At 40.6% G+C, this 26,575-nt stretch overlaps 1 protein-coding gene across 6 annotated transcripts in view; it reads left to right on the forward strand.

Annotated features, from left to right (window-relative positions):
* Positions 1-26,575, forward strand: part of fam135a (family with sequence similarity 135 member A) — a 310,864-nt gene that overhangs the window by 186,479 nt on the left and 97,810 nt on the right. For all 6 annotated transcript variants that reach the window (XM_043681729.1, XM_043681723.1, XM_043681738.1 and 3 more), the window contains 2 exons: positions 17,039-17,112; positions 20,678-20,832. In XM_043681729.1, the coding sequence (XP_043537664.1) occupies positions 17,039-17,112; positions 20,678-20,832 (229 nt within the window). The remainder of the gene's footprint in view (positions 1-17,038; positions 17,113-20,677; positions 20,833-26,575) is intronic.

A 26,575-nucleotide genomic window follows, 5' to 3' on the forward strand; every position in this document is an offset into this window, starting at 1 on the left:
GGAACTGATGACTGTGATGGTCCCTTGGAGAGTACAGAAAGTACTATGGTTGGCCCACCTGTATCAGACGGAATGATGATGAGTGGGAGAGAAGTATGATAGGGGATTCATTAGTTCTGGGTGTTTCAGTGCCAATAGACATGACTCCAGGATATATGTTGCTTCCTTGCTGTGATGTCAAAGATGATACAGAGCGGCTACAGGATATTTTCAGATGGAAAGTGGACATTGATCGTGGCCACGTTGATATTAACAATATAAGAAGGAAGGTTGGTATGGCTTTGCAATTGGAATTTACAGAGTTTGATAGAAAATCAGCACCTCAAAAGTAGTAACCACTGGTTGAACTCCCATTGCCATGTACAAGTGATACAAAAATAGGAGGTTAAGACAGTTGAATGTCTGGCTGGAAAGATGTTGCAGGAGGAAATGCTTGAGATTCCTGGAACACTAGGACTGGTTCTGTGTTACTGGCACCTTTGCAAACCGAACTGGCTGCACTTGAGTAGAGCTAGAACTGATTTTCCTCGTGGAGCTTTTGTTAGTGCTGTTGAGAAGATTTTAAATTCACTCAGCAGGGATGTCTGAAGTAGGAGAATATATTAGAGACTAATGCTCAGATACACAAAATTGGGAGAGACGGAGAGCATTGAAATAGAGATTAGTAAGTTCAGAGATGGAGTTAGAGAAAGGAAGAAAGAAATGGAGTCTAAATCAAGGTATACTGCATAATGTATTTGTTGCTAGCCAATAAGGTTGGTAAATTATGGGTGTAAGTTGTCATTTGGATGTAGTGCCATGCAAATTTAAACTCGCCCTATCCTAAAATCCATTGTACAGCTCCTTAGAAAACATTAATGTGGCTGAAAGAAATACAGGCGTGGGTGTTAAATGTTTTGGGTTACAAGATATTCAGAAAAGATGGAAAAGGAGAAACGGGGTTGGCAGTATAGGTTAAGGCAGTATGTGCATTGCAGTGATTTAGAAATAAATTATCCCAGAGGATTCCAGGACAGAGTGGTTTGTCTAGAACTAATGGACAAAAAGGACATGATTATATTTCTTGGCGCAGGCTATAGACCACCAACTGGTAGTAAGGATGTAGAGGAACAAATCTGCAAGGAAATTACAGAGAATATAACTTAGTTATAGTGGTGACTTTGCTTATAGACTAATAACTACAAAGTTCAAAGAGCAGCAAGGGGCAAATACTTTTGGATACTATTTATGGGAATTTTATATGACAGTGCATCCAATCCAGCTGCTCAACCTGGTTCTTGGGAATTAGATGCTCAAGTAGAGCAAGTGTCAGTGGGAGAGCGTTTAGGAGAAGTAGTAAGTCTATCGTAAGGTTTAGATGACTGTGGAACATGACAAAGGGAAATCCAGAGGAGGAAAAATTAACTGGGACATGTTGACTTTGATGGGACAAAGCAGAATTGGATCAAATAGACAGGAACCAAAAGTTGACGCAAGAAACTGTAGCTGAATAATGAACTCTGTTCGAAGAACAGATAGAGGAACAGATAGCATGGGCACAGTTGAGGTATATTACCTCAAAAGAAGATAGGGCAAATAAGCCCACTTCCCTGGATTAAAAAAAAGTACAGAGTCATAGAGATGTACAGCATAGAAACAGACACTTCAGCCCAACTCCTAGATCTAGACAAAAAAATTGTGTTTATGGCAGGTGCCAGATAAATACTGTTGAGAACCGAGCTTTACATGCAATGTTGAGAACGAAGGTGAAGAGGCAAATAAAAGTAGCAGAGAGGAATTTGAAAAAAACATAGCTAATATAGAAGAGAATTCCCAAGTTTTCTATGGACACCTAAATAGACAGAAGGTGGTTTAAAAAAAAAGGATCAGTTCGGATTTTGTACATGGGGGTGGATGGCTGAAGCGTTGGTGAATACTTTGCAACTGCCAGGCCATGGTGACAGAGGAAGAAACTTAAAATTGATGAGGAAGGATTGGATACACTTTCAAGACTTCAAGTTGATGAGGCAATGAGCCTGGGTGAGATGCATTAAGATTATTGAATTAAGTGAGTGGATATTGCACTAGCAATCTTTTGGTCTCCTCTAGACTTAGACAGTTGCAGAGGTCTGCAGAATTGCAAATATAACAGCCTGTTTTTAAAAAGGTTTACGTAAAGATAAGCCCAATAATAACAGACCAGTCACTTTAACTCCAATCGTAGAGGAACCTCTTGAATCAATTATTTTGAATTATTTAGTTAAATTTTTTTTTAATTCACTCATGGTGGCGTGGACATTTGCAGCTGGCCAGCATTTATTGTCCGTCCCTAGTTGCCCTTGAGAAGATCCTGGTGAGCTGCAATCTTGAACCACACCAATCCTCATGCTGTAGATTGGCTCACAATGCCATTTGGGAGGGAATTCCAGAATTTTGACCAGCAACAGTGAACGAACAGTAATATATTTCCAAGTCAGGATGATGAATGGCTTGGAGGGGAACTTGGAGGTAATGATTTCCCATGTATCTACTGCCAATGTCCTTCTTGATGGAAATGTTCATGGATTTGGATGGTGCTGTCCGATGATTGTTGGTGAATTTCTGCAAGCATCTTATAAATAGGACACACTGCTGCTACTGAGTGTTGGTGGAGTGAAGTGGGTGCTTGTGGATATGGTACCAATGAAGTAGGCTGCTTTGTCCTGGATGGTATTGAGTTTGATTGTCATTGGAAATGCACCCATCCAGGCAAGCAGGGTGTATTCCATCACAATCCTAACTTCTGCCTTTTAGATAGAGAACAGCTTTGGGGACTCAATTACTTGCAGCCATATTTAAGCCTCTAACCTGCTCTTTTTCTCACTGAAGACAAAAGATTTCTGTTATGGGAAGGTGGAGAAATAATATTAATAAATGGGTCTTTGATTGACAGGATGCAATGAGAGGAGTTCCACAGAGGGTCAATGCTGGGAACTCCACTTTATTTTTTCCAATTTACAGTGCATTAATGATTTAGATGAGCAAAGCCAAGGTATGGTAGCTAACTTTGCAGATGACACAAGTATAGGTAAGAACATATGTTGTGAAGATGACTAAGAAAATTGCAGATGGATGTAGATAGGTTGAATGAGTAAGCAAAAATCTACCAGATGGCAAGCATAATGTGGGGGAAGAAAGTGAAATTATTCATTTCGTCAGGAAGAATGAATCAGCAGAGTAATACTTAACTGAATGACTAGAAATCTGAGGTGCAGAGGGAATTAGATATTTTATTGCATGGGAATTTAACATAAAAGACAGGTATCTTGCATCTTGTGTGGAGAGAGAAACACAGTCAACATTGAGTCCAATTTTACTCTTTATCTTGAAGAATCAAAACAATAACTCTGTTTCTCTCTCCACATCTACTGCCTGTCCTGGTGAGTTTCTCCAGCACCCTTTATTTCAGATTTACAACTTCTGCAGTATTTTGATTTGCATAAAAGTAAAGATACTCTGCTTCAGCTCTACAGGACATTGGCAAGATCACATCTCTAATGCTGGGCACAGTTTTGGTCTCCTTACTTAAGGATGTAAATACATTTAAGATGCTTCGGGGTGATTTACTAGATTGATACTTGAAATGAGTCTTTGTTGGATAAGTTGGGCTTGTTCCCCTGGAGTATAGAAGAATAACAAAAAATAGCAAGGCAAGGAAGAGGATACCAAGAAGGTCAGAGGGATCTTGTGGTGTTTGCGATTTGCCTAAAGGTGGCTGATGAGGGTAGTTAAAAAGGCATATGGGACACTTGTCTTCATCAGTTGTGGCATAGATAAAAAGAACAGGAAGATCATGTTTGAGCTGTACTGAACTTTAGTTAGGCTTCAGCTGGAATATTCTGCAGTTCTGGTCACTAGATCGTAGGAAGGCTCTAATTCCATTGGACGGGGTGCAGAGTGCCTTCACCAGGATGCTGCCTGGGATGGAGCACTTTAGCTCTAAGAGAGCTGGATAAGCTCAGGTTGTTTTCTTTGGGGCAGAGAAGATTGGGGTGGGAGGGGGGGCGGGGGGGGGGGTTGCGGTTGTGGGTGATCCTGATGTATGTGGGTAAGTTTATGTGGGGCATGGATAGGGTAATAGAAAACAGCTGTTCCCCTTAGTCAAAAGCAGAAAGACAAGGAGGCACAATTTTAAAGTGGAAGGCAGGTGGTTTAGAGGGGGCGTTGAGGAAATATTTTGCATCCGGAGGGTGGTGGAGTCTGGAATCCACTGCCTGGGAGTCACAGAAAAATGTGGGAAAAATTAGCCAGAGTTAGGGTACACACATTGAGACAGAATCACATTTCATTAACTTGCTAGAGTTTATGAAGAGTTAACAGGGTGATGTGGTTTACATAGATTTCCAAAGGGTATTTGATCCAGTGCCCCATAATAGACTTCTGAGGGAAGTTATTGGTGATGAAATAAATGGAACAGTGGCAACATGAATATAAAGTTGGCTGAGAAGTAGGAAACAAAGTGAACACTTTTCAAGCTGGGAAAAGGCTTGTAGTAGAGATCTCTAGGGGTCAGTTTCCCAGGGATCTAACTTTCCCTGACATAAATTAAAATTTGAGGACCTGGTGTGGACAGTTTCCAAGGTAGAGGATCAAATAAAACTTAGAAACATTTTAGACTGTGAAAACAGTGTAAGGGCATTGACAAGTTGGTAGAATGTGTAAATAGATTAGATTCCCTACAGTGTGGAAACACGCCATTTGGCCCAACTAGTCCACACTGACCCTCCGAAGAGTAACCCACCCAGACCCATTTCTCTCTGACTAACGCATCTAATATTATGGGCAATTTAGCATGGCCAATTCACCTAACCTGCACATCTTTGGACTGTGGCACCCAGAGGAAACCGGGTGCAAACATAGGGAGAATGTGCAAACTCCACACACACAGCTGCCCAAGGCTGGAATTGCACCTGGGTCCCTGGTGCTGTGAGGCAGCAGTGCTAACCACTGAGCCATCATGCTGCCCAAATAGTTACAGATGAAGTCAATGCAGTGGAGGGTGAGTTAATATATTTTGGTAGAATGAACGTAGGGATACAGTATGGTAAAAGATTAAAGAAATAAAGACACACGAATATATGTAGGCTTACGTTAAAGGTGGAAGGATACTTATAAGGAGTAGTTCATAAATAAGGGCAGATGATACCGGGTTAAAGAGGTTATGTTTTCTGTAAGTTACTGCTTTGACCTTAACTGGCATATGGCATATATTTCTAAACACACTTTAGGAAAGTTCTGAAAACATTGGCAAAAGGTTTAGAGGTATGTGAGAATGGTTGACTAGAAACTTCAGTTGTGAAGATAGATCAAAATATTGGAGCAAAACCAGAAATTGCTTGAAAATCTCAGCAGGACTGGCAGCATTTGGAGAGAAACCAGAATCAACATTTTGGTTCTTCAGAACTCATGATAGCTAGGAAATGGATGATTTTTATGCGGAGGGTATGATGGGGCAGAATAAGAGAGAAGCGCAGTTGAACAGACAAGGAGTGGATCGAGACCAGACTATGAGAATGAATAGCTGCTAATAGGAATGATTAGTAGCTGACAATGGGTTGTGTGTGGTAGCAGCCCATGTGATGACACAGCATAGTGTGTGGAGTGGGGGAAACCATGGGGAAAGGTGCTTAAGCCCTGAAATTATTAAGGCGATATTAAGGCTGTAGGGTTCCCACCCTGAAAATGAGGTGCTGTTCTTCCAGCAAGTGCTAAACTTTGCTGGAGCACTGCAACAAACCTGAGACATGGGTGATGGATCTTGGAAAGAGAAAGGCTAAGAGAAGACTTGATGGAAATTTTCAAAATTGTGGAAGATCTGGACAGTGTAGATAAGGATAAACTATTTCCTGATCACAAAGATCAAAAGTGTGAAAACACACACAAGGTAGTTTGCAAGAAAGGCAAATATGATGTAAGAAAAATCTTTTTTGCATAATGAATGAGTTGGGTTGAATTGCATTGCCTGGAAGTGTGGTGAAGGCAGATTTAATCTAGTCATTCAAGAAGGCATTATGTGATGATTTAAATAGAAATATTATTCAAGATTACAGGGAATAGGCAAGTATGGCACTGAGTCATAATACCTATTGAAAGAGCTAGTGCAGGCACAATGGGGCAGAACAGCCTCCTTCTGCGGTTTAACAACACTCTTGATTCTGAAATCTGTCTGAAATATATTCAATGACTTCTCTCGACTGCTGTCTGGGTTAAAGAATTCCACGAATTACCCTCAGAGAAGAAATTCCTCCTCATCGCTGTCTTAAATAGGAGATCACTTATTTTGAAACAGGAATGGCATTGGCATAGTGGTAATGTCTCTAGGATAGTAATCCAAAGGTCCAAACTATTATTCTAACACATGGATTCAAATCCCATCACTACAGATAGTCGAATTTGAATTCAATTAATAATATTGAAATTAAAAGCTAGTCCATGGCAACAGTGAAATCATTACTGATTGTCATAAAAATCCATCACTCATTGGCCTTTCAGAACACAAATCTGCTATCCTTACCAGCCTAACCTACAGCAGTATTTCCCTCTGAAATAACCTAGCAAGCCACTCGTATCAACAACTGCAAGAAATGCCAAAGAAAGGAATGAAGCCATACAAATGATTCTGGGTCAACCAACTTGAAGGACAGGAAAAATTTGTGGCTGTAACAACTGTACCTTTTTTGAGGTATTTTAGGTGTTGGAGCTGATTTCCTTGAATTTCAGGAGCAGCAATTATTGTTCTATAAACTTGCATTGTTTTGGATCTTTGGAGGAAAAAAAGTCAAAACAATGGCACTTTTAAAAGGGAGAATGACAGACAATAGGCAGCACATGGTCAGTGAAAGAGAGAGAGAGAGAAAGAAAGAAACCCACACTGCTAACTGACACAGCAGTGAATCTGCGCAGTTACTGCCTTTGCCATTTGAGTTTATGTATCGCTGGACATCAGAGTATGTCTAGGAAAAAATTAACAAACAGCAAAATTCACAACTAATCTTGGAGGAACCTGTTTGGGAGAGGTCACAGCATAGAAACAGGTAAGTGTATAATTGTAAGTGTAGTCTTGCTGTAAATCTACAGTAGTGAGCAGTGTAGGTTATTTATTGATTATATGTTAATAAGATCTGTCTCTTGATCAAAAGTTAAAAATATAAACCATAGAATTAAGTTAGCCTGGAGTAGTGTTTTGTAGAGCAATACGACGGTACTATTCTCTGGGTCTGCAGATTGGTAAGAACAAAAATAGCCTTTAGTAGAGTCATATGCTCCTCTTGTCGGATGTGGGAGTTTTGAGAGAGTTCACATGTTACTGAGGATTATATCTGCAATAAATGTCGTTGGTTGTGAATTCTATCATATCTAATGGATCGGTTAGAGCAACAGGGGCAATGAGGAATTTACAACAGCAAGGAGTGTGATGGATGACAGTTATACGCAGGGAGAAAAGCTGCAGATACAGTTACATAGAGGGGTTAACTCCAGGAGAGGTAGGCAGGCTATGCAGGAGTCTTCTGTGGCTATCCCCATTTCAAACAAGTATGCTGTTTTGGCAAATGTAGGGGGGTGATGGATTCTCAGGGGAATGCAGCAGGAACAGCTAAGTTTCTGATGTCAAGACAGGCTCTAATGTAATGCGGGATATGGTGGGTTCCAAGTGATCGATCGTGTTAGGGGACTCTCTAGTCAGAGCCACAGACAGACGTTTCCGCAGCTAGCAGCGGAAAATCGGAATGGTGTGTTGCCTCCCTGGTGCCAAGATTAAGGATGTCTCAGAGAAGGTGCAGAATGTTCTCAAAGGGGAGAAGGACCAGCAGGATGTCATTGTACACATTGGAACCAACCACATAGGAAGGGAAAAGGATGAGATTTTGAAGGGAGAATATAGAAAGTTAGACAGGAATTCAAAAAGGAGGTTCTCGAGGGTAGTAATATCTGGATTACTCCAGTGCTAAGAGCTAGTGAGGGTAGGAATAGGAAGGTAGAGCATGGCTGAGGAGCTGGTGTATTGGAGAAGGATTCACATTTTTGGATTATTGCAATGTTGTCTAGGTTAGAAGTGACCTGTAAAGAAGGATGGATTTCACCTGAATTGGAAGGGGACTACTCTACTCAGGGAGATTTGCTAGAGCTGATCGGGAGGATTTAAAGTGGTAAGGTGGGGAGGTGGGTGAGGGTGGGACCAAGGGAGATAGATCCATTTGCGTTTGGTACAGTTGGGAAAAGGAGCGAGGCAAAGATTCAGGGCAGGCAAGAACAAAGCAGAGAACTGATACGACTGATAAATTAACCTGCATTTACCTCAATGCAAGAGGCCTAACAGGGAAGGCAGATGAACTCAGGGCATGGTGAGGAACATGGGACTGGGTTATCATAGCAATAACAGAAACATGGCTCAGGGATGGACAGGACTGGCAGTTTAATGTTCCAGGATATGAATACTACAGGAAGGATAGAAAGAAGGGCAAGAAAGGAGGGAGCATGGCGTTTTTGATAAGGGATTGGATTACAACTGTACTTAGGAAGGATATTCCTGGAAATACATCCAGGGAAGTTATTTGGGTGGAACTGAAAAATAAGAAAGGGATGAACACTTTATTGGGATTATATTGCAGACCCCCTAATAGTCAGAGGGAAATTGAGAAACAAATTTGTAAGGAGATTTCAGTTATCTATAAGAATAATATGGTTATGGTCGGGGATTTTAACTTTCCAAACATAAACTGGGACTGCCACAGTACTCAGGGTTTAGATGGAGAGGAATTTGTTAAGTGTGTACAAGAAAACTTTGAGTCAGTATGTGAATATACCTACTAGAGAAGGTAAAAAAAACTTGACCTACTCTTAGGAAATAAAGCAGGGTAGGTGACTGAGGTGCCAGTGGGGGAGCACTTTGGGGCCAGTGACCATAATTCTATTAGTTTTAAAATAATAATGAAAAAGGATAGACCAGATCTAAAAGTTGAAGTTCTAATTTGGAGGAAGGCTAATATTGACGGCATTAGGCAAAAACTTTCAAAATCTGATTGGGGGCAGATGTTCGCAGGTAAAGGGATGGCTGGAAAATGGGAAGCCTTTAGAAGTGAGATGATGAGAGTCCAGAGACAGTATATTCCTCTTAGGGTAATAAGAATGGCTGGTAGGTGATTACTGGATGTCTAAAGAAATTGAGGGTTCAGTTAAACAAAGAAGGAAGCATATGTCAGGTATACAGAGGAGAGATCGAGTGACTCCTTAGAGTATAAAGGCAGTAGGAGTATACTTAAGAGGGAAATTAGGAGGGCAAAAAGGGGACATAAGATAGCTTTGGCAAATACGGTTAAGGAGAATCTGAAGAGTTTTTACAAATACATGAAAGACAAAAGTGTAACTAAGGAGAGAATAGGATCCCTCAGACTAGCAAGATGGCCTTTGTGTGGAGCCGCAGGGGGAGATAGTAAATGAGTATTTTACATTAGTGTTTACAGTGGAGAAGGACATGAAAGATATAGAATGTGTGGAAATAGATGGTGACATGTTGAAAAATGTCCATATTACAGTGGAGGAGGTGCTGGATATCTTGAAACGCATAAAGGTGGATAAATCCCCACGACCTGATCAGGTGTACACTAGATTTCTGTGGGAAGCTAGGGAAGTGTTTGCTGGGCCTTTTCTGAGATATTTGTCTCATCGATAGTCACAGATGAAGTGCCGGAAGACTAGAGGTTGGCTAACATGGTGCCACTATTTAAGAAAGATGACAAGCAAGAGCGAGGGTACTATTGACCGGTGAGCCTGAAATTGGTGATGGGCGAGTTTTTGGAGGCAATCCTGAGGGACAGGATTTACATGTATTTGGAAAAGCAAGGACTGATTAGGGATAGTCAGCATAGCTTTGTGCGTGGGAAATCATGCCTCACGAACTTGATTGAGTTTTTTTGAATAAGTAACAAGGAGAATTGGTGAGGGCAGAGCAGTGGATGTGATCTATATGGACTTCAGTAAGGCGTTCAGCAGGTACCCCATGGGAGACTGCTTAGCAAGGTTAGATCTCATGAAATACAGGGAGAACTAGCCATTTGGATACAGAACTGGCTCAAAGGTAGAAGGGTTGTTTTTCAGACTGGAGGCCTGTGACCAGTAGAGTGCCACAAGGATCGGTGTTGGTCCATTATGTTTTGTCATTTATATAAATGATTTGGATATGAACATAGGCGGTATAATTAGTAACTTTGCAGATGACGCCAAAATTGGCAGTGTAGTGGACAGCGAAGAAGGTTACCTCAGATTACAACAGGATCTTGATCAGATGGGCCAATGAACTGAGGAGTAGCAGATGGAGTTTAGTTTAGATAAATGCAAGGTGCTGCATTTTGGGAAAGCAAATCTTAGCAGGACTTATACACTTAACGGTAAGGTCCTAGCGACTGTTACTGAACAAAGAGACCTTGGAGTGCAGGTTCATAGCTCCTTGAACGTAGAGTCACAGGTAGGTAGGATAATGAAGAAGGCGTTTAGTATGCTTTTTTTTTATTTATCAGAGCCTTGATTATAGGAGTTGGGAGGTCATGTTGCAGCTGTACAGGACATTGGTTAGGCCATTTCTGGAATATTACATGCAGTTCTGCTCTCCTTCTGTCGGAAAGATGTTGTGAAACTTGAAAGAGTTCAGGAAAGATTTACAAGGATGTTGCCAGGGTTTGGAGGATTTGAGCTATAGGGAGAGGTTGAATAAGCTGGAGCTCTTTTCTGTGGAGCATTGGAGGTTGAAGGGTGACCTTATAGAGGTTTATAAAATCATGAGGGGCATGGATAGGGTAAATAAACAAAGTCTCTTCCCTGGGGTGGGGGAATCCAGAGCAAGAGAGCATAGGTTTAGGGTGAGAGGGGAAAATAAAGAAGGGACCTAAGGGACAACTTTTTCACGCAGAGGGTGGTGCGTGTACGGAATGAGCTGCCAGAGGATGTGATGGAGGCTAGTACAATTGCAGCTTTTAAAAGGCATTTGGATGGGTATATGAATAGGAAGAGTTTGAAGGGATATGGGCCAAGTGATGTCAAATGGGGCTAGGTTATGTTGGGATATCTGGTCGGCATGGACGAGTTGGACCGAAGGGTCTTTTTCCATGCTGTACATCTCTATGACTGAATCATCCAGCATCATCCTTGACATCAGAGATGACAATGGCACACCCAGCCCTATCAACACTGATAAGTCCTCCTTATTAATATCTGTAGAATAATTATCTAACAAATATGCTTATAACAGACAATGTCCCAGATGCCACCATTACTGTCCTGGACATGTCCTGACTCACTGACAGAATAGACCCACCAGATGTCTACATAGTGAGTTACCATCAGGTAGACGTTGTCCTTGGAATCCTAAACAGGATTGACTGTGAACATGGTAAAATTTGTGGCATCAGGTAAAATGTGGGCAATAAAGACTCCTGCAGATTACCACCTACACCATCTCCTCAAACAAATGAACCTCCACGATGAACTTCATTTCGAAGAAGCACTGAAGAAGCACGGGCTCAGAATGTACACTGGATTATCTGCAATCAAAAGTAATTCAGTATTAGTACAACTGGCCGGCCTGGCTGAGTCTGAAGCAGCCTAACTGCTATACTGGATCTGCAAAAGGTGGTAGTGGAACAACAAGAAATAACTAGCTTAACACTGGTATCACCAATCTACCTGTCACAGATAATCTGTCTTTTACAGTATTGATAGTATTGACCACTGCATGGTCTTTGTGGTGACAAAATCCAGTCATCACATTGAAGATACACTTCATTATGTTGTCTGACATTGTGTGACACTATCACTCTGCTAAATGGGATAAATTTCAAACCTAGTAATTCAAAACTGGATATCATCCAGGCACTAAGGACAATCAGCGGGAGAAGAATTGCATTCAACCAAAATGTGTAACCTTGTGACCCAACATGTTCTGTTTTCCACTGTGAAAACTGAACCAGTGAAGATTATAGAAAGGCATGCCAGGCGTTGTCAACCTATGACACAGGACATCTTGCATGCCGGTCAGTGTAAGTAAATAGTGATAGACACACGTAAGTGATGCTGCATCAAGGGATCATGTCTAAACTCTGAGTCTTGCCATATCCAGTATGAATGACGGTGAGTAATTAAACAGCTAACCAAAGGAGCAGGCTTCGCAAATACCCTCATCCTCAGTAATTGAGAAATCTAGTACGTCAATGTGATAAACAAGGCCTAAGTATTTGCATCCATTTTCAGCCGCAAGTGGTAAATGGATGATCTATTCATGATGGCTATCTTAAGGCAATTAGATTAATTCCATGTGAAATCAAGAAACAATTAATTCAGCTCATGTCTCCCCAGAGTCTGCTCACTATCTAGAGGGCACAAGTTAAAAGTTACGTGTATGCTTTGTTTACTTGAATGGGTGCAGCTTCAATAAAATTCAAGCTGCTCAGCACTATCCAGGACAAAGCAGCCTACTTGATTAGTACCCAGCACCAATGTACACTCTCTCCATCACTGAAGCCCAGTCTCAGCTGTCTGTACCTTCTCTAAGATGCACTCCGGCTCCTTCCACAGCACCTTACATACATAGAACATTACAGTACAGTACAGGCCCTTCAGCCCTTGATGTTGCGCCAATCTGTGGAACCAATCTGAAGCCTATCTATCACAACACTATTCCATTTTCAGTCATATGTTTATCCAGTGACCATTTAAATGCCCTTACAGTTGGCGAGTCTACTACTGTTGCAGGCAGTGCGTTCCACGCTCCTCCTCCTCTCTGAGTAAAGGAACTGCCTCTGACATCTATCACCCCTCAACTTAAAGCTATGTCCCCTCATGCTAGCCATCACCATCCAAGGAAAAAGGCTCTCACTGTCCACCCCTTCTAACCCTTATGAAAGGGGAACCTTATCAAATGCTTTACTGAAATCCATATACACCACATCAACTGCTTTACCCACATCCACCTATTTGGTCACCATCTCAAAGAACTCTAAGGTTTGTGTAGCATGACCTACCCTTCACAAAATCGTGTTGACTATCCTAATCAACTTATTCCTCCCTAGATGATTATAAATCCTAACTTTTTAAAATCTGTTCCAACACTTTACCCATAACCGAAGTAAGGCTCACTGGTCGATAATTACCAGTGCTGTCTCTACTCCCCATCGTGAACAAAGGGACAATATTTGCTAGTCTCCAGTCTTCTGGCACTATTCCTATAGTCAATGACAACATAAAGATCAAAGCCATTGGCTCTGCAAACTCCTCTCTGGCTTCCCAGAGAATCCTCGGATAAATCCCATCCGGCCCAGGGGACTTATCTACTTTCACACTTCCTGGAATTGCTAATACCGCCTCCTAGTTGAGTAGACTGCATCTCAGTATTCGCCTGGACAACATTGCCTTTTTCTAGTGTGAACACTGGCAAAAAAATATTCATTTACCGTTTCCCCATCTCCTCGGACTCCATGCTCAACTTCCCACTACTATCCTAATCTTTTTCTAATCATTCTTTTATTTCTGATATACTTAGAGAAAGCTTTAGGGTTTTCCTTGATCTTACCTGCTAATAACTTCTCATGTCCCCTCCTGACTCTTTTCGCTCGACCACTTCCTCCCTATATGACAGGTATATGCTTATCAAGGACACGCTGTAACTGTTCCTTGAATAAGCTCCACATTTCAATTATGCCCATCCCCTGCAGTTTCCTTCCCCATCCTAGGCATCCTAATTCTTGCCTAATCGCATCATAATTGCCTTTCCCCCAGCAATAACTCTTGCCCACATTATATACCTATCACTTTCCATCGCTAAAGTAAACATAACCGAACCTACCTCCAAATCTAACACCTGGCCATGTTCATTACCCAATACCAAATCCAATGTGACCTCACCCCTTGTTGGCTTGTCTGTGTCAGGAAAACCTCTTGCACATATTGGATAAAAACTTACCCATCTAAAGTACTTGAACTATAGTATTTACACTCGATATTTGGAAAATTTAAGTCCCCCATAACAACCACCCTATTACGCTTGCTCGTATCCAGAATTATCTTTGCTATCCTTTCGTTTACATCTCTGGAACTATTCGGAGGCCTGTAGAAAACTCGCAACAGGGTGACCTCTCCTTTCCTTTTCTCACCTTAGTCCACAATACCTCAGTAGACAAGTCCTCATTAAATGTCCTTTCTGCTACCGAAATACTGTCCTTGACTACCAATGCCACACCTCATCCTCTTTTACCATCTTCTCTATTCTTACTGAAACATCTCAGTGCCGGAACCTGTAACAACCATTCCTGTCCCTGGAATGACCACAACATCGAAGTCCCAGGTACCAACCCATGCTGCAAGTTCACCCACCTTATTCCGGAATGCTCCTGGCGTTGAAGTAGACACACTTCAAAGCACCTTCCTGCTTGCTGGTGGACTCTTGCAACCTTGAAACTGTATTTCTGACCTCATTACTGTCAACCTCCTGGACACTGGGCCTACATATTTGGTTCCCTTCTTCTGTTGAATTAATTTAAACCCTCCCAAACAGCATTAGTAAATTTGCCCCCCAGGTTCAGATGTAGACCATCCTGTTTGTAGAGGTCCCAGAATGAGACCCAATTATCGAGGTATCCGAAACCCGCCCTCCTGCACCATTCCTGTTGCCACATGTTCAACTCCTCTCTCTCCCTATTCCTTGCCTTGCTATCGTGTGACATGGGCAACAAACCAGAGATAACAACTCTGTTTGTTCTAGCACTAAGCTTCCACCCTAGCTCCCTAAATTTCTGCCTTAAATTCCCATCCCTTTTCCTACCAATGCTCTTAGTACCTATGTGGACCACGACTTCGGTCTGCTCCCCTTCCTCGTTAACGATCGCGAAAATACAGACCTCTGGCACTACTTCCTAGAAGATGTCTTACTAACTTGATTGAGATTTTTGAAGAAATAACAAGGAGGATTGATGCAGGTAGAGTGGTGGACATGATTTATATCTACTTTAGTAAGGCATTCGACAAAGTTAGTCATGGTAGACTGGTTAGCTACGTTAGATCACGTGGAATACAGAACTGCCTCAAAGTTAGAGGACAGAGGATAGTGAGGTAGGGTTGGTTTTTAGATTGGAGGGCTGTGACCCAAGGTTTGCCACAAGGATCGGTGCTGGCTCCACTGCTTTTTATCATTTTATATAAATGATTTGGATGTGAACATAGGAGATGCAGTTAGTAAGATTGCAGAAGACACCAAAATTGTGGACAGTGAAGAAGGTTACTTCAGAGTACAATGCGATTTTGATCAGATGAGCTATTGGGCCGAGGAGTAGCAAATGGAGTTTAATTTAGATAAATGCAAGGGGCTCCATTTTGGAAAGGCAAATAAGGGCAGGGCTTATAGGTTCCTGGGGAGTGTTGCTGAACAAAAAGACCGTGGAGTGCAGACACATAGTTCCTTGAAAGTGGAGTGCAAGAAAGTCAAGATGGTGAAGAAGACTTTTGGTATGCTTACCAAAGGGCATTTGTCAATGTATTGAGTATAGAGGTTGGGAGGTCATGGTGCAGCTGTACAGGACATTGATTCAGCCACTTTTGGAATGTTGTATGCAATTCTGGTCTCCCTGCTATAGGAAGAATGTTGTGAAATTTGAAAGGGTTCAGAAATATTTATGTGGATATTCCCAAGGTTGGACGGATTGAGCTGTAGAGAGAGGTTGAGTAGGTGAGGCTGTTTTCCCTGGAGCTTCGGAGGCTGAGCAGTGACCTTATAGAGGTTTATAAAATCATGTGTGGATAGGGTGAATAGCCAAGGTCTTTTTTTTGGAGTAGAGCAGTACAGAACTAGAGGACATAGGTTTAAAGTGGGAAGGTAAAGATTTTAAAAGGACCTAAGGGGCAAAGTTTTCACAAAGAAGATTGTGCGTGTATGGAGTGAGCTGGCAGAGGAAGTGGTGGAGGCTGGTACAGTTACAACATTTAAAAGGCACATAAATGAGTATAAGAATAGGAAGTGTTTCGAGGGATATGGGGCAAGTGCTAGAAAAATGGGACTAGATTTATTTGGGATATCTGGTCGGCATGGACAAGTTGGACCAAAGGGTCTGTTTCAGCTCTAAGGCTCTAAGGACAAGGGCAGCAGTTGCATGGGAATACCACCACCTCCAAGTCACACACCATCCCTGCTTGCGAATTTATGTTCCTTCAGTATTTCTGGGTCAAATTCCTGGTACTGCCTTCCTAACAGTATTGAGAGTCTACTTACATCCCAGTAACTGCAGTGGTTCAAGAAGACAGCTCACCACATCCTTTAGAAGGGAAGTTAGAAATGGGCAGTACATGCTAACCTCATCAATAATGCCCAAGTTCCAAGAAAAACATTTTAAAAACACCCTCTCAGTCCTTCTAAGGAATAGTTTTTCAGCTGTCCTTGCAATTCATGCCTGGTTATTGTTAGAAGGTAATATCCTAAATAATTTGTAAGATCCATTAATTTGTTGTCTATCTTTCTGCTATTGTAACTCATAACTGATTGTGGACTGTAGTGTTATTTGACCCCTTTCTTAACTTCTTGCAGCCATATTATATTATTAATGCATATTGAACTGCTTTCTATATTTGTTTAGGTCTGTTAGCTAAAGACATGTTCCTGATAACAGAATATTTTTCTCTGTTGTTTCATGTTATGTAGTCATGGTTTATCATCTGCATATTTGAGTATTTTGCTCACAGTGACATTGCCTAAGTAATAGTGTATTGAGATCAGCCTCAGATATGTTATTAGTAATATGCCTCTCATCTGAAAGATTCTTAATTGATGGCTATTGTTCTTTTGAAATCATACCTCTCCAGTGCCTATTCATCCTCTTAATTTGTAGCACCTCATCATATTATTGATCTATGATTAAGTTTGTTACCAAAAACATTTTGTTAAATATATATTGTGCGAAACTGAAACTTGGGATTTTGGCATCTACTTTACAAAATTTACTGAAATTTTGGCTATATTTGTTCCCTTCCTCTTCCATCCATTGGATAGGTAAGAAGATTTTCAGAAGCTTTTTTCTGCATTGAACATCCTAGACAAGCAGCGCTGGCATATCAGGAGTTGCAGTAAGTAATTATGAACTTAAAGATAAGGCAAGAGAACAATAGCCAATTTCTATTTTTGTTTGAAAATACCAAAGTTTTCACTTTGGGTGAAAGACTTTCCTCTATATTCTACATATTGTGCAGTTATAGTTACTACATGCTGCTACTCATTTTCAGTAACAGGCATCTCGAGTGGATTAGTTCAATTTAAAAAAAAACAAATGTAATCTTAGTGCAAGATTTTGTGAGCATATTCCAACACGATGAAATAGTTAGTTTCTACTTTCAAGATTTCAACATTCAATGCTTAATTAGAAGCTGTTTTGATCACTCAAAGTGCTTATCCAAGTTGGTTGAGAATGAATATTTGATATGGCTAAGATCTCCGTGTGGTGTATGCACTTAAAGCATCTAATTGTTAAATAAGCTTCAGTATTTTTAGATCAGTATCTTTAAATCAGAGATTATGTATCCTTACTCCCCTTACTTTAAAAATAGTTATGTGTGTACTTCGAGTCTTAAAACTGATGGTTTCACAATATTGACTTTTACTGAATTCAGGAGATCTAAACCATCATAGAGATCATTCATGTCATTGTTCTGACTCAGGATCTGAATAATTGGATTACCAAGGATCACCATAAGATATTGTATCATTTTTGCTGAAGATAAGCTGGGTCTACTCAGCAGTCTGTGATTCTCAAGTTATGTAGGGAATTCATTCGCAAATAGGTATTTTTAGGTCTGATGGATTGATTGTATTTTGTTTATGATTTATGTCTTGTACACTGTCTTGCTACTTCCTTGTGTATTATACAATTAGGAAGTTAACCTGTATATAATTGCTCAACAGGTTGATATGTTGCGTTTTTCAAAGCAGATTGAAGAACATGATGGGCATTCTACCTAGTTTCTAGTGGTATGAGATAATGATACCATCATAGAATGGTTACTGAACAGAAAAGGACCATTCCCCCTGTTGTGTTTGTGCCAGGACTCTCAATAATTCTGCAATCTTTTTTCCGCCTAAAATATTTATCTAATTCCTTTTCAAAGACTTCAACTAAATCTGTGTCTAGATTAGAGTGGTGCTGGAAAAGCACAGCAGGTCAGGTAGCATCCAAGGAGCAGGAAAATCGATGTTTCGGGCAAAAGCCCTTCATCAGGAATAATCTATGTCTGCTACATTCTCAGGCAATGCATTCCAAACCTGTCTGCTGACAGTTTTTTTCCCTCAAGTACTCAATTCTGACCTTTCAATGTTTTGCTTGAAAATTTATATCATTTCAATCATTCCTGCCAGAAAGAAGCAAGTATAGTAAACATGTGGCTTCCCAGGGATTATAGGTTTTTTCATGCACAGAGGCTATTGAGTCTACCCACAGCAATCACATGTCAATTCTAACATAAAGTACAAAAATTGAAATTAAAAAAAAGCTTGTGCTCTGCCATCATTTTGTTACGATTCCATTTGCCAACTGCATTTGAGGTACTACCACAAACCAAAAAGAGGCAGTTGAATTATGTGAATTATTCTGTTACGATATGATTGACTTTCCAGTCCTTGCTTGATGTATGCAAATTTGGCCATTTACGTTGAGTTTCTGAATCCAGGTTACTAACATGAATTGTAAATGTGGTTCCAAAATTAGTTTGTGATTGACCACAAAATGTGATGCTTATTCAGTATTCTCAGATGATTAGCAACTAGACTAACAGTTCTTAAAAAAGGACTCTTGGAACATAATATTTGTTTGGCTAATTATGTTGAATTTATAATATTTTTTCCTCTCTTCTGCCCCTACTTCCCTTTTTTCTACCAATGTCAAAATTGTGTGCTCTAATCCGGCAGCACAGTGGCTCAGTGGTTAGCACTTCTGCCTCACAGCACCAGGGTCCCAGGTTCAATCCCAGCCTCAGGTGACTGTCTGTGTGGAGTTTGCACATTCTCCCCATGTCTGCGTGGGTTTCCTCTGGGTGCTCCGGTTTCCTCCCACAGTCCAAATGTGTGCAGGTCAGATGAATTGGCCATGCTAAATTGCCCATAGTGTTAGATGCATTAGTCGGAGGGAAATCTGACTGGGTGGGTTACTCTTCGGAGGGTCGGTGTGGACTGGTTGGGCCGAAGGGCCTGTTTCCACACTGAAGGGAATCTAATCTAGTCTACTCAATCCATTATTTAGATTGTACTCAGTTGCTTATTTCATTGCACACTTGCTTCTGAGTCAAAAACAGGGCTGAGCATAAGAAGAAATTGGATATTCTACTGCATTGTTGAAGCTGTTATCCATTAAATAATGCATTAATTTAAGATTCTGCATGCCTATTTAGGTGAACGTAAAAGACCCACTGCACTATTTTAAAAACATCTAGGAAATTAAGCATTCTCTATCACATTGCTGCTTATGGGAGCTTGCACTGCATAAATTGACTGCTACAATTATGGCTTCGTGACTAAATTGGCTGTAAACTGCATAGGGTTGTGAAAGATGCTACGTAAATCATAGTCTTTCTTTCTTTGATTTAACCCAGCTGGAACTCTAATTTCTGCCTTCTATTTTGCTTTCCTACCATATCTGCATGCTCAAGTAATTCTCTGTCACTGCCTCAGTATCCTCAGAAATCATTTTGTTTTTCAAAATTCTTTCCTGGGATATGAACTTAGTAGCAAGGCTAGATTTTTCTTACTCATCCTTAATTGCCCTTGAGAAAGTGTTGGTGCTTTGAGCCACTGCTGTCCGTTTGGTGCAGGTACATTTACTATGTTGCTAGAAAGGGAGGATTTTGACTTTGATATTGAAGGAGTGGGTAATATAGTTTCATGTCAGGGTGGTGTGTTTTGAGGAAAACTTGCAAGTGATGGTGTTCCCATGCACCAATTGCCCATGTGCTTCTCGATGGTAGAGATCACAGGGTTGGAAGTTGTTGTCAGAGGGGTTTTGATGTTTGCTGTATTACAGCTTGAGCTTAAACCAAACCACTGCCACTGAAAAGTAGTGAATGTTAAAGGAATGAGACTAACTGGATTGCTATGCAGAGAGTCGACAATGGATCACTTGGGCTAAATGATCTTCTCTGTTGTTATAATTTTTAAGTTCTATAATGTATGACAATATACAATGCATAATCTCACAGTACAAATTACAATTTGATCCATGTGTCTATGTTGGCTTGTTAAAGGAGCTGTTAGTCATAAAAACTACTTAAGATTTTATATTTGTTATTACATGACATTGAAGTATATTGATTTAAGCCATCTTCAGAATTTAAATAAAGGTAGTGAAACATTCTATTTATTTTTTGTATTAATTTTATAGAAATTCTTGGTGACTTGGTAACATTGCTATTTATATGATTAAGACTTAATTTTAAAACTGGAACTGATTAAACTTTGGAGATGAGTAACTATATTGTAAAGACACAGGACTACTTTGCATGTAGTACAGCACTGTTTCACAAAGTGATTTGAACATTATGTTTGCCAAATATGCAGACTTTGATAACCAAACAAAAATTGCTTTTTCAATGACTTGAAAATTTGTGGCTTTTTGCACTTTAACGTATAAATTTGTTGGCTACTTTTCAGTGCACAAAGTCACGCACAGATGGCTGCAGCTGTAAAGAATTCTACCTATTTCAGTTCTCTTCCTTCTCTTCCTGTGGAATGTGTGGAATTAGATGGAGACTTCAGCTCACTGCCCATTATCTTTGAGGATCGATATCTGGATTCTGTTCCAGAAGGTAAAAAAAATATAAGTTTCAGTTCAGTTCGGTTGGCTGCATTGTTTTCCAATGCTTCAGAACATTGGTTTGCATCCCCTGTTTTAATTTTCATCTATCTAACCATGGTCAGAATATCACTTTCAGTAACTTCTCTTTCTACTATTATGTGAAGGATCGATCCAAATTTTCAGTTGAGTGGTGATACTCAGCAGTGTTATTGAATAGCATATTGCCAGTATGTTCGCACATGCATCAACAACATCCAGCTTTTCATCACCGTCCTCAACTTAATTCATCCACTATAACCAAGTTATCAAATTGCTTGTCTGACATCCAGCAGAACAGAAATTTCTTTGAATTAAATATTGCTAAAAGTGAGACTATTGTCTGTCTACCCTGCTGCAAACAGCTTGTTAATGTCTTTGTGCCTCTCCTGGCAACTGTTTGAGCATATGAATAAGAGCTACTTTGCTGTTGAAAACATCAAATCTGATTGTGGCCTCAATTCTACCTCCCTTTCTCCCTCCAATGTCATTTGAATCCCTTGTAATTCAAGAATATATTTAACTTGACCTTAAGTATATTTAGTGATCCTGCCTCCATTGCAAATTGGGATCGAGTATTGTACAGACTAAGACTCCCAGAAGGAAAAAAAAATCCTCATTTCCATTTTAAATGAAGACCTCTCGTTTTTAAACTGTGTCACCACATTCTAGTCCCTCCTACAAGGAGAGACATCGTCCCAGAATTCACCCTGTCAAATCCCCTTTACATTTTAAAAGTTGTTAAATTATCATAGAACATTATAGCACAGTACAGACCCTTCAGTCCTTAATGTTGTGCCAATCTGTGAATTCAATCTAAGCCCATCTAACCTACAGTATTCCATTCTTATCCACATGCCTATCCAACGGTCGGTTAAATGCCCTGAAAGTTGGTGTGTCTACCACTGTTGCAGGCAGTGCATTCCATGGCCCTACTACTCTCTGAATAAAGAAACGACCTCTGACATTTGTCCTATATCTATCATCCCTCAATTTAAAACTATGTCCCCTCATGCTAGCCATTGCCATCCAAGGAAAAAGGCTCTCACTGTCCACCCTATATAACCCTCTGATTATCTCATATGTCTCACTTAAGTCACCTCTCAATCTTCTTTTCTCTAACGAAAACAACCTCAAGTCCCACAGCCTTTCCTCGTAAGATCTTTACTCCATTCCAGGCAATATCCTGGTTGAACTCCTCTGAATTCTTTCCAAAGCTTCCACATTCTTCCTGAAGAACTGTACACAATACTAGTGTAGTGTAGTGCAACCACACTAGAGTTTTTTTACAGCTGCAGCATGACCTCATAGTTGTGAAACTCAATTCCTCTACCAATAAGAGCTAACACACCATATGCCTTTTTAACAACCTTATCAACCTGGATGGCAACTTTCAGAAATCCATGTACCTGCACACCGAGATCTCTCTGCTTATCTATGCTACCAAGAATCTTACTGTTGGCCCAATCCTTCCAAAGTGAATCACCTCACATGTTTTCAGATTAAACTCCATTTGCCACCTCTTAGTCCAGCTCTGGTTGAACTCCTCTGAATTCTTTCCAAAGCTTCCACATTCTTCCTGAAGAACTGTACACAATACTCCCAAGTGCAACCACACTAGAGTTTTTTTACAGCTGCAGCATGACCTCATGGTTGTGAAACTCAATTCCTCTACCAATAAGAGCTAACACACCATATGCCTTTTCAACAACCTTATCAACCTGGGTGGCAACTTTCAGGAATCCATGTACCTGCACACCGAGATCTCTCTGCTTATCTATGCTACCAAGAATCTTACTGTTGGCCCAATCCTTCCAAAGTGAATCACCTCACATGTTTTCAGATTAAACTCCATTTGCCACCTCTTAGTCCAGCTCTGCAGCTTATCCATGTCCCTCTGTAACCTGCAACATCCTTCGTCACTATTCACAACTCTACCAACCTTAATGTCATCTGCAAATTTACTAACCCATCCTTCTTTGCCCTTATCCAGATCATTTATAAAAATGACTAACAGCAGTGGACCCAAAACAGCTGCTTGTGGTACACCACTAGTAACTGAACTCCAGGATGAATATTTCCCATTAAACACCATCCTCTGTCTTCTCTCAGTCCCATTCCTCTATATTTTGTGCAATAGCCTACAATGGGGAACTTATGAAAGGCCTTACTGAAATCCATTTACACCACATCATCTGCTTTACCTTCATCCACCTGTTTGGTCACCTTCTCAAAGAACTCAATAAGGTTTGTGAAGCACGACCTACCCTTCACAAAACAGTTAGGGGAAAGTGTGCAGATGAGAGTCAAGATTCGAGTAGTGCAGGCAAAGCACAGCATATCAGGCAGCATCCGAGGAGCAGGAAAATCGATGTTTTGGGCAAACGCCTTTCATTAGTAATGATAACCCTTTCCAACACTTTACTCACAACTGAAGTAAGGCTCACTGGTCTATAATTTCCAGGGTTGTCCCGACTCCCCTTCTAGAACAAGGGAACAACATTTGCTATCCTCCAGTCTTCTGGCACTATTCCTGTAGACAATGACAACATAAAGATCAAAGCCAAAAGATCAGGAATCTCCTGCCTGGCTTCCCAGAGATTCCTAGGATAAATCCCATTTGGTCCAGGGGACTTATCTATTTTCACACTTTCCAGAATTGCTAACACTTCCTCCTTGTGAACCTCAATCCCACAGAGTCTAGTAGCCTGTTAATATTCTCCTTGACAACATTGTCTTTTTCTAGTGTGAATACTGATGAAACATATTCACTTAGCGCTTCTCCTGTCTTCTCTGACTCCACGCACAACCTCCCAATACTATGCTTGATTGGCCCTAATCTTCCTCTAGTCATTGTTTTATTCCTGATATACCTATGGAAAGCCTTAGAGTTTTCCTTGATCCTATCTACCAAAGACTTCTCATATCCCCTCCTAGCTCCTCTTATCCCTCTATTTAGGATTTAGTGGCTAACATGTAACTGTCAAGCATCGTAACTGAGCCACCACATCTCATCCTAACATAAGCCTTTTTCTTCCTCTTGACAAGAGGTTGAACTTCCTAAGTAAACATGGCTCCCTTACTCTACAACTTCTTCCCTGTCTGACCGGTACATACTTATCAATTCTGGTTCTTTTAAGCTTCATTGGTTCCGGACCAAACTGTCCTACTTTGCTCATACAACAACCCCTTCATTCCAGGAATCATTTAAGTGGAAACAGGATCATTAACTATTTTTATGACAGTGATGGATCAACTCCTGTTCGGTGGGGGATGGATTAGAGGATTGTAGAGGTTGTAGATGGGAATTTGGAATTCGGAACCCAAATCATTGAATGGTGCAGCAAGCTCGAGAAACCAAATGGTTGTCTTCTGGTCCTACTTCATATGTTTATATGGAGATTCTCCATACTGCTTCTAATGCAATTATATGTTTTCTCAAGTAAGAAGACCATGTTGTAAACATTTTGCCAAATGTGGTCTCACCAACACTTTGTACAATTGTAGCAAGGCGTCTATGTTTATAGCTCATTCCTTTTGCAAGAACACTTTTGCATTTGCATTCCTTTTCACTTGCTGAATCAACATATTAATGAACTGTGATTCACATAACAGAACTCCCAGGTCCCTTAATACCACAGAATTCAGACATCTCTCTCCACTTAAATTATATATTGTTTGTTCATTCGTGTTGCCAACGTGAACAAAATCACATTATTTCACACTACACTTCATTTGTCAAATTTTTGTCTGTTCACCTACCTTGTCATTATCCCTACTCGGACTCTTCAAAGTCTACACCATTCACAGTCATGGTTTTATGTTTGACCCTGAGTTGAGCATCAAACCACATGTCTGTACCATCATGTAGGACAACCCATTTCTATATCCATAACATTATCCAATTCTGACTCCAACTCAGCCCAACTGTTACTTAAACTCTCATCTTTACATTTATTACCTCTATATTTGAACATTTTGTTGTCGTCTTGTTCATCCCCCCATATTCTATTCCAGCCAACCTAAGACAATTGAAAACTCTGCCCAAGGTTCTTCGTGGTAGACTGGTTAGCAAGGTTAGATCACACAGAATAGAGGGAGAACTAGCCATTTGGACACAGAACTGTCTCGAAGGTAGAAGACAGAGGGTGTTGGAGGAGGATTGCTTTTCAGACTGGAGGCCTGTGACCAATGTGTTCCACAACGACCGGTGCTAGGTCCACTGCTTTCTGTCATTTATATAAATGACTTGGATATGAACATATGAGGTATGTTAGTAAGTTTCCAGATGATACTAAAATTGGACGTGTAGCAAACAGTGAAAAAGGTCACCTCACAGTACAACTGGATCTTGATTGAATGAGGCAATGGGATGAAGATGGAGTTTAATTTAGATAAATATGAAGTGCTGTTTTTGGAAAAGCAAATCAGGATAGGACTTATACACTTAATGGTAAGGTGTGCAGGTTCATAGTTCCTTGAAAGTGGAGTTGCAGGTAGATAGGATAGTGAAGAAGGCAATTGGTTTGCTTATTGGTCAGTGCATTGGATATAGGGATTGGGAGGTCATGTTGCAGCTGTACAGGACATTGGTTAAGCCCTTTTTGGAGTATTGTGTGCAATTCACATCTCCATGATAGAGGAAAGACTTGGAAGGGTTCAGAAAAAATTTACAAGGATGTTGCCAAGGTTGGAGGGTTTGAGGTGAATGAGCTGGGACTATTTTTCCTGGAGTATGAAAGCTGAGGGGTGACCTTATGAAGATTTATAAAGTCATGAGGGGTGGGTTAGGACAAATAGACAAGGTCTTTTACCCAGATTGGGGGAGTCCAGAACGAGAGGGCATAGTTTCAAGGTGAAAGTGGAAAGATTTAAAAAGGATCTAAGTGGCAATTTTTTCATGCAGAAGGTGGGGTGTATATGAAATGAGTGGCCAGAAGATGGTGGAGGCTGGTACAATTACAACATTTAGAAGACATCTGGATGGGTATATGAATAGGAAGGGTTTTGAGATGTGGGCCAAATGCTGGCAAATGGGACTAGATTTATTTAGGATATCTTGTCAACATGGACGAGTTGGACTAAAGGGTCTGTTTCTGTACTGTATATCTCTAAGACTCTATGTCCTTACTCCCCCAAAATCCAATTCACCCTTTATTTTCCTGCCTGCTGACCTATGTTAACTCCCATTCAAGCAAAACATCAATTTTAAGATCCAAAACCAGAAATTGCTGGCAAAGCTCAGTAGATCTGGCAGCATTTGTGGAGAGTAATCAAAGTTGGCTGAGTGCTGATGCCCTTCTTCTGAAGAAGGGTCACTAGACCCGGAATGCAACTCTGATTTCTCTCCACAGATGCTGCCAGACTCACTGAACTTTTCCAGCAATTTCTGGTTTTGTTTCTGATTTGCAGCGTCTGCAGATTTATGGCTTTTATCGATTTTAAGATTCTCATTCTTATTTTTAAATCCCTGCAAGACCTTTCCTTTGTGGTTTCTTCTAGCCACAAAATCCTTCAATAAAGTGCACATCTTTGATTCTTACCTCTGATGCATCAAAGTTATTGTTCCTCTATTGATGCCTGTGCCTTTAGCTGCCTGGCTCCTAAGTGCTTTAGTTCCTTCCTTGGTCTGAAAATACAAAGCAAATTATTAAGATACTCAAGCTGTATAGCATTAGAGACTACATGACCACGACCATGAAAAATACAGTATTGTG

This window comes from Chiloscyllium plagiosum, chromosome 3, assembly GCF_004010195.1.
Source record: "Chiloscyllium plagiosum isolate BGI_BamShark_2017 chromosome 3, ASM401019v2, whole genome shotgun sequence".
NCBI classification, from domain to species: Eukaryota; Metazoa; Chordata; class Chondrichthyes; order Orectolobiformes; family Hemiscylliidae; genus Chiloscyllium; species Chiloscyllium plagiosum.